Source organism: Lepidochelys kempii, chromosome 1, assembly GCF_965140285.1.
Source record: "Lepidochelys kempii isolate rLepKem1 chromosome 1, rLepKem1.hap1, whole genome shotgun sequence".
Taxonomy (NCBI): domain Eukaryota; kingdom Metazoa; phylum Chordata; order Testudines; family Cheloniidae; genus Lepidochelys; species Lepidochelys kempii.
Genome location: NC_136380.1, coordinates 350065747 through 350075519, shown reverse-complemented (window position 1 = coordinate 350075519; position 9773 = coordinate 350065747). Strand labels below are relative to the sequence as shown.

The following is a 9773-nucleotide window of genomic DNA, read 5'->3' as shown; positions in this document are numbered from 1 at the left end:
CTAACCAATTTATTTGAGCATGAGCTTTCGTGAGCTACAGCTCACTTCATCTGATGAAGTGAGCTGTAGCTCACGAAAGCTCATGCTCAAATAAATTGGTTAGTCTCTAAGGTGCCACAAGTACTCCTTTTCTTTTTGCTTTTATTGTGTTTTGCCTTAATTGAGACTGATCAGGGTGAAACAAGTAATTAAAAATGGGGGGAAACAAACCTGAGTGTCAAACTTTACAGCTGCAAAAAAGAAGTAAGAGAACTGTGTGAGAAATGCACCACTTTGGAGCTGGGGATAGGATACAGTCTTCATGAAACCATAGAAATATAGTCTTGCTACTCTGCTTTCCTTCTTTATTTTGACAATTTTCCACTCCCTTTTATTTTCAATTCAAATATAAACTACCTCATACTATTGGTCTTCTGGTTTAATTGCTATTTCATTCATTATCTTTTAATATCACCAAAGGCTTCCTCATCGTTTCACCAGTTCTGGATACCTCCAGTGTTGGAGCACAACTCAGGAAAGCTTGTGGCTTGTTATCAAAAATGTTGAGCGTGAACAGCTCCCGTTAGTTCAGTGGGAGTTTTGAGAACTCAACACTTCATAAAAAGGGGCCTGCAGCCTCTCCTGCCAGGCATATAAAATCAACGGCTTCTTTGGAAAGAGGTTGGCATTGCTGTGTCTAGAAGTACGATACTTGGAAGAGTGGCTCATTTAGCCCATGTCCAGTTCTGTTAGGTCTGGTGTCCTGCATGAAATGCTCTCACTGGAATTGAAAGGATCAGAGTTGCTAGGTCTTCCAATTTAAAAAGGAAAAAAGTACTAAGTAGGTATTTTAGAGAGGAACCTTGGCGATATTCGGGCATTTGTTCTCTATGAAGCTTGTGATCTGGCGGTGAAAGGCTCATTGCTTAATGGCAAAAGGTTTATTCCTCTGCAGGTCAGGTCTTTAATGCTGCAGCTTTAAATTCATTATTGATCCTGATGTATCTCAAAGGAGAGGGATGAGTTGAGACGTGTCTCTTGGTGACGCATAGAGAATGGTGCTTGTAGCACTCTGGAGCAAATGGAGACTTAGATGGATTTCCTGCATTTCTTCAAGTTTGGCAAGGATATAAAATCTTATGCTTCACAGTATCATCCAATAATGGAGATAGATCTGATTGACCGGTGATAGAGAAAAAAGTTCCTCTATGGGCAGGTGATCCCATACTTGCGTTCTGCTGGGTTTCTTGTATTTCCCTATGAAGCCTCTGTTACTGACCATGATGGGAGAGAAGCCTGATCTTCTGTAGCAATGCCTATGTTCTTCCGTTCCAAGGAGCGGTCCATAAGCATAGTCTGATAGAGAAAACTAGAGCAGTATAGCTCTTAATTCAAACCCATGGCCAGAAGGACTAAGTATTATCTATATGATATATTATCTATATGCTGGCACTTAACATTAAAAAGGGCATAGAACAGTTTTTAAACTAAGGGCTGGGGCAAAGCCAACAGGTGCAGAGGAGCACCTGGTTCGGACAGAGACATCCCTTAGGGGAGGATCTATTGATAGGGAATCTCTATGTCCTAGTGAGGACGAGAGGATGGAAAATGATTAAATACAGGCAGGGTCTGATCAGAAAGTCAGTTAAAAAAGAGTCCCATTCAATTACATCGTGTAATGGCAGACAGATAAAAGGAGACAAGTTTTTAAAGTGCTTCTATACCAATGCCAGAAGTCTAAATAATAAAATGGGTGAACTAGAGTGCCTTGTATTAAATGAGGATATTGATACAATGCACATCACAGAAATTTGGTGGAATGAGGATAATCAATGGGATACAGTAATACCAGGGTACAAAATATGTCGGAAGGACAGAATAGGTCATGCTGGTGAGGGAGTGGCATTATATGTGAAAGAAAGAGTAGAATCAAATGAAGTAAAAATCGTAAATGAATCAAACTGTACCATAGAATCTGTATGGATAGAAATTCCATGCTCTAATAATAAGAATATAGCATTAGGGAGATATTAGTGACCACCTGACCTGGATGCTGATAGTGACTGTGAAATGCTCAGGGAGATTAGAGAAGCTATTAATATAAAAAACTCAATAATAATAATGGGAGAATTCAATTATCCCCATATTGACTGGATACATATCACCTCAGGAAGGGAAGCAGAGATAAAGTTTTTTGACACCTTAAATGACTGCTTCTTGGAGCAGCTGGACCTGGAACCCACCAGAGGAGAGGCAATTCTTGATTTAGTCCTACGTGGAGCACAGGATCTGGCCCAAGAGGTGAATATAGCTGGACTGCTTGGTAATAGTGACCATAATATAATTAAATGTAATATCTCTGTGGCAGGAAAAACACCACAGTGGCCCAAAACTGTAGCATTTAATTTCAGAAAGGGGAACTACACAAAAATGAGGAGGTTAGTGAAACAGAAATTAAAGGGTACAGCGCTGAAAGTGAAATCCCTGCAAGCTGCGTGGAAACTTTTTAAAGACACCGTAATAGAGGCTCAACTTAAATGTAAACCCCAAATTAAAAAAACATAGTAAGAGAACCACAAAAAGAGCCATCGTATCTAAACAACAAAGTAAAAGAAGCAGTGAGAGACAAAAAGGCATCCTTTAAAAAGTGGAAGTTAAATCCTGGTGAGGAAAATAGAAAGAGCATAAACACTGGCAAATGAAGTGTAAAAATACAATTAGGAAGGCCAAAAAAGAATTTGAAGAACAGCTAGCCAAAGATTCAAAAAGTAATAGGAAATTTTTTTTAAGTACATCAGAAGCAGGAAGCCTGCTAACCAACCAGTGGGGCCACTGGACAATCAAGGTGCTAAAGGAGCACTCAAAGATGATAAGGCCATTGCGGAGAAACTAAATAAATTCTTTGCATTGGTCTTCATGGTTGAGGATGTGAGGGAGATTCCCAAATCTGAGACATTCTTTTTAGGTGACAGATCTGAGGAATTGTCTCAGACTGAGGTGTCATTAGAGGAGGTTTGGAACAAATTGATAAATTAAACAGCAGTAAGTCACCAGGACCAGATGGTATCACCCAAGAGTTCTGAAGGAACTCAAATGTGAAATTGCAGAACTACTAACTGTCGTCTGTAACCTATCAATTAAATCAGCTTCTGTACCAGATGACTGGAAGATAACTAATGTGATGCCGATTTTTAAAAGGGCTCCAGAGGTGATCCCAGCAATTACAGGCCAGTAAGCCTGACTTCAGTACCGGGCAAACTGGTTGAAACTATAATAAAGAACAATATTGTCAGACATACAGATGAATATAATTTCTTGAGGAAGAGTCAACATGGTTTTAGTAAAGGGAAATCATGACTCACCAATCTACTAGAATTCAACATGCATGTGGACCAAGGGGATCCAGTGGATATAGTGTACTTAGATTTTCAGAAAGCCTTTGGAAAGGTCCCTCACCAAAGGCTCTTATGCAAAGTAAGCTGGCACAGGATAAGATGGAAGGTGTTCTCATGGATTGGTAACTGGTTAAAAGATAGGAAACAAAGGGTAGGGATAAATGGTCAATTTTCAGAACAGAGAAGGTAAATAGTGGTGTCCCACAGGCGTCTGTTCTGGGACAAGTCCTACTCAACATATTCATAAATGATCTGGAAAAAGGGGTAAACAGTGAGGTGGCAAAATTTGCAGATGATACAAAATTAATAAAAATAGTTAAGACCCAGGCAGACTGCAAAGAGATACAAAAGGATCTCTCAAAACTGGGTAACTGGGCAACAAAATGGCAGATGAAATTTAATGTTGATAAATGCAAAGTAATGCACATTGGAAAGCATAATCCCAACTATACATATACAATTATGGGGTCAAAATTAACTGTTATCACTCAAGAAAGATCTTGGAATCAATGTGGATAGTTCTCTGAAAACATCCACTCAATGTGCAGCGGCAGTCAAAAAAGTGAACAGAATGCTGGGAATAATTAAGAAAGGGATAGATATTAGGAAAGAAAATATCACGTTGCCTCTATATAAATCCATGGTACGCCCACATCTTGAATACTGTGTGCAGATATGGTCGCCCCATCTCAAAAAAGATATATTGGAATTGGAAAAGGTTCAGAAAAGGACGACAAAAATAATTAGGGGTTATGGAATGGCTTCCGTATGAGGAGAGATTAATAAAACTGGGACTTTTCAGCTTGGTAAAGAGATGGCTAAAGGGAGATATGATTGAGGTCTATAAAATCATGACTGGTATAGAGAAAGTATATAAGGAAGTATTGTTTACTACTTCTCATAACACAAGAACTAGGGGTCACCAAATGAAATTAATAGGCAGCAGGTTTAAAACAAATAGAAGGAAGTATTTCTTCACACAACACACAGTCAACCTGTGGAACTCCTTGCCAGAGGATGTTGTGAAGGCCAAGACCATAACAGGGTTCAAAAAAGAACTAGATAAATGCATGAAGGATAGGTCCATCAATGGCTATTAGCCAGTAAGGGCAGGAATGGTGTCCCTAGCCTCTGTCTGCCAGAAGCTGGGAATGGGGTACAGGGGATGGATCACTTGATGATTACCTGTTCTGTTCATTCCCTCTGTGGCACCTGGTACTGGCCACTGTTAGAAGACAGGATACTGGGCTAGATGGACAAGTGGTCTGACCCTGTAGGGCCATTCATATGTTCTTATGTACAATCTCTGACAGCAGTTTGTCTAACCTGGTCTTAAAAATCTCCAATAACCAAGATTCCACAACCTCCCTCGGCAATTTATTCCAGTGCTTAACCATCCTGACAGTTAGGAAGTTTGTCTTCCTGTCCAACCTAAACCTTCCTTCCTGCAATTTAAGCCCACTGCTTTTTCTCCTATCCTCAGCGGTTAAGGAGATTTTTTTTCCCTCCCTCCTCTTGTTAACAACCTTTTATATATTTGAAAAATGTTTTCATGTCCCTTCTCAGTCTTCTCTTCAGACTAAACAAACCCAATTTTTTAAATCTTTCCTCATAGGTCATGTTTTCTAGACCTTTAATCAGTTTTCTTGGTCTTCTGTGGACTTCTCTGGACTCCAATTTCTCCACATTTTTCCTGAAATATGTCACCCAGAATTGGATACAACATTCCAGCTGAGGCATAACCTGCTCAGAGTAGAACAGAATAATTACTTCTGTATTCTTTACAACATTCCTGCTGATACATCCCAGATTGATGTTTGCTTTCTTTGCAACAGTGTTACACTCTTGACTCACATTTTGCTTGTGATCCACTATGACCCTCAGATTCCTTTCCACAGTACTCCTTCCTAGGCAGTCATTCCCCATTTTGTATGTGTGCAACTGATTGCTCCTTTCTCAGGGAGTACTTTGCATTTGTCCTTATTGAATTTCATCCTATTTACCTCAGACCATTTCTCAAGTTTGTCCAGCTCATTTTGAATTTTAATCCTTGAGACCCCTCCCAGCTAGGTATCATCTGCAAACTTTATAAATGTACTCTCTGTGCTATAATCTAAATCATTGATGAAGACATTGAACAGAATCAGACCCAGAACTGATCCCTGTGGGATGCAACTTGATATGCCCTTCCAGTTGGAGTGTAGACCCCTGCTAAATACTCTCTGGGAATGGTTTTTCAACCAGTTATGCACCCACCTTATCCTAGCACCAACTAAGATGTATTTTCCTAGTTTGTTTATGAGAAGGTCAGGCAAGAAAGTATCAAAAGCCTTACTGAAAATTAAGATAGACCACATCTACTGCTTGCCCACTATCCACAAGGCTTGTTATCCTGTAAAAGAAATCTATTAGGTTGTTTCACAGATTTTGTTTTTGATATATCCATGCTGTTATTTATCACCTTATTATCTTCTAGGTGTCTGGAAATTGATTCCTTAATTATTTCCTCCATTGTCTTTCATGACTCCTGTAGATGACTTTGGTGTAGTTTAGTTTGTCTATCTGGGCAGAACTGAGGTGGGCAGAAATGAGGCAGTCAGTTGTGTTTGTAACATCCTTGTGAAATCAACTTTTGGTCCTGTCATTTCACCAAGGAGTGGATGTTGCTGTTGGCCAGTAGATGAACACATGTGGGCAAAGAGTCAGAGGAAGATGAATTGAACTAAGTTTTCTTGGTGCAATGAAATCCAAAATCTCAATGTGAAGCTGAATTATTTTTGCCCCATTGCCCTAAATCTTGTCAGCTCATGTCATAAATATAAACGGAAGGGTAAACACCTTTAAAATCCCTACTGGCTAGAGGAAAAACCCTTTCACCTGTAAAGGGTTAAGAAGCTAGGATAACCTTGCTGGCACCTGACCAAAATGACCAATGAGGAGACAATATACTTTCAAAAGCTGGGGGGAAGGAGAAACAAAGCCTCTCTCTATGTCTCTATGATGCTTTTGCCAGGGACAGAACAGGAATGGAGTCTTAGAACTTAGTAAGTAATCTAGCCAGAGATTCGTTAGATTCTGATTTCTTTAAATGGCTGAGAAAATAAGCTGTGCTGAATTGAATGGATATTCCTGTTTTTGTGTCTTTTTGTAACTTAAGGTTTTGCCTAGAGGGATTCTCTAGGTTTTGAATCTGATTACCCTGTAAAGTATTTACCATCCTGATTTTACAGAGGTGATTCTTTTTACTATTTTTCTTCTATTAAAATTTTTCTTTTAAGAAACTGAATGCTTTTTCATTGTTCTTAAGATCCAAGGGTTTGGGTCTGTGGTCACCTATGCAAATTGGTGAGGATTTTTATAAAATCTTCCCCAGGAAGCGGGGTGCAAGGTTTTGGGAGGATTTTTGGGGGGAAAGACGTTTCCAAATGTACTCTTTCTAAATTATATCCCAGTTAGACATTTGGTGGTGGCAGCGAAAGTCCAAGGGCAAAAAGGTAAAATAGTTTGTACCTTGGGGAAGTTTTAACCTAAGCTGGTAAAAGTAAGTTTAAGAGGCTTTCATGCAGGTCTCCACATCTGTACCCTAGAGTTCAGAGTGGGGAAGGAACCTTGACAGCTCATCTCCAGCATTGCAAAGTGAATGCAAAGTTGGTGTCAAGGAGGAGAGCTGCTTGAATTTACACCTCTCATTAGGTTGTCATAAAAGACTGCTTCCGAGATGGATGCTACGTGCTACATGTCACTGGAGGTCCCATCAGACGAGAAGAGAAGAATGTCCTGGAAAAAGGAGAATTATTCTAAAAAAGAGCTGCTGACTCCATAATTATGTTTCAGCTGTGTGTCTGTGGAGAGTTTATTATTGAAAATGCTCTCAAATGACATGCCAGAGATACATTCATTTAAACATTCATCCTTAGCATCTGGAGGAGCAGTGGTGATGGAAATGAGATTTGATTTGGTCTGAGAGCTCCAGATAAAGTACCCATAACAAATAATGAGGTTAGTAAAGTTTTCCCAGCATTCGTCTTTATGAATAATCCCTGCTGAAACACCCAAACCCCGGGGAAGGGAAGCTCCATAGAACAGGGAGGGTGATTTGTGAAGTGCACATTGGGAAGAGCTTTCTAGTGAAGAGCCAGACATTCAAAGTGCTGTAGAAGGAAAGGCTTCCTGTCCTGAAAGTTGCTCTGCTATTCCAGGAGTTTGGGGTAGAGTTAACTTTACTTTGTTAAAACAGGTAATGCAAGGTGGAACTCCATCCCAGTACGGAAACCCAACAGAATGCTGTAAACTACTTCAAGGGCTGAATTCTCCTATCACTTCAGGGCTTCAAAAAGTCACATCTTGTGAAATGCCTGATGCTGCTGGCTCTTCAGGGATGAATTTTGCCAAGGGAAATGTTTAAAGAAGGAGGGAGGAACAAGGAGAACCAGAAGACGGATATAACGATGCATCAGCGTTTTTAATGTGAGTGACATTGGCAGTACACAGTTACAGGAAAAATACGTGAACAGAAGGAACGTATTTTCAGTTTTTCAAGAAGGGCTGCAACCGAAAACCCACCTAAATGGGAAGTATTTCACACAAGATGTGCTTTTTTGTTGTTGCAGCTGCAGAGCTGGACAAACAAGTTCCCTTCACAACCATTTTCAGTTACTTTTATTCCCTCAGTCAGTGGGAAGTGAGACAAAGCAAAACAGAAGCAGAGGACTACACAGCTTCTCAGTTAAATGTCTGCTGCAGAGAAGGTCAAAGCGAAACACTAAAGATACGTATTGATGGAAAGGATAGAACAGATGGGGTCTAATTCTCCTTCACAGCAAGGTCTCTTTTTCCCTTGCTCAAGGGACTTAAAATGGTAATAAATGTAACTGATGCCTGTCTTAAGGCCCCTATTTCCTTTAAACTGTGGAGTTACTGTAAACAGCCTGTGTGTTATTCAGAATGAGTCCATATGTAAATATGAAAATCAGCACTCCACTGGCAAAGCCTTGAAAGAGTCATAAAGCGTAACATTAGAAATGCAGCATGGCTATCAGACCAAGGTGCTGAGCAAACACAGCTCCCACTGAGCTCAACTGGAGCCATGTTTGCACAGCACTTCTGAAAGCCATGCCCAAAAGGTCAGGGGTGAATCTGTTTCTTGCTGTTCAATTCCTGGTTCTTCCTTCATCCACGGATCTTCCTGCTGGGTTTAACATGGCCCACAGCTTCCACTGAGGTACCTATGGCAAGATACCCCAGAACCACATAATCCCCCATAACCATAACCACCCAGGTAACCGCCTAATCCCCCAGAACCACATAATCCCCCATAACCATAACCATAACCGCCCAATCCCCCATAACCGTAACGGCCGCCGTAACCACCATATCCCCCTAAACCATACAATCCTCCATAATGGCCTCCATAGCCATACAATCCCCCATGACCCAATGAGCCCCCAAAACCGGGTTCAACCACAGGTGCTCCTATGGCTCCCACTCCGCTCTGCTGAGGGAAAGTGCTGAGAATTGGTCCTGGGAGGGTCACGACAACCGGTGAGGGTCTGATCACCACTTCAGAGTCAGGGCATTGCCTAACGCATGGCTCATTGCAGCTGCCAGTGACTGGACTGGGCCGGGCCACCCCGCATTCTGGATAGCAGAGGCCTGAGAAAGTCATCTTTCTGGGAAGGAGGTAAACCTGAAACACACAACAGGAATTAGAGTAAAGAGAAGTTAGAAGGGCTGTTGGAAGAAAGGCTTCAAAGCTCAGTGTGGCTCAAGAGAGAAAGAAAGAGGGGCCTTAGTCCCTGTGTTCATGGCCATGTATTTCTTCCTATATCCTCTTTCTACACCTCCTGTCCACTCGCACTAAACTTCCCTCCCAACCGACCCCCTAGAGCCCCTCTCAATGGCTTTGTCTGAAAAACACTGACTGGAACAAGTGTCACTATTTCTATGCTGGGCACCTGGGATTCTGTGTCCATTTTAGACATTTCTCAAAGAGAACATGTCTGGTATCATGGTAATCACTTCCTGTCATTGGAGGATTTAACCTCTGCATGCAAACCAGTTGAGTCTGGTTTCACAGTATAGTTCTCTGGTTTTCCAAACCTTGGAAGTCACCAAAATTTGCTGATGAATAAAGAGAAAACTTTACTTTTCTCCAAACAAATCACTAAGGACAAGCTCCTCAGCTGGGGTTCAGGTCCACTGACTTTCATGAAGCGACACTAAATTACACCATCTGAGGAGAAGCATCTTCAATATGTATTTCTGCTCAGAAGAACATAGGAATTGCTAGGCTGGATCTCACCACTTGTCAACTTCATCCATTCTCCTGTCTCGAAGAGTGAGGAGTAACAGCTGCTTCAGGTGAAAGTAAAACACCACTGATTTGGCCCTTTCTGGACT

At 41.1% G+C, this 9773-nt stretch overlaps 1 protein-coding gene across 1 annotated transcript; it reads right to left on the bottom strand.

The window, feature by feature from the left end:
- Nucleotides 1-8568: 8568 nt before the first annotated feature.
- On the bottom strand, nt 8569-9039 carry LOC140907061 (feather keratin B-4). Its single transcript, XM_073332201.1, has one exon. It carries the CDS (start codon nt 9037-9039, stop codon nt 8569-8571), a length of 471 nt encoding a protein of 156 aa, XP_073188302.1.
- Nucleotides 9040-9773: the final 734 nt, after the last annotated feature.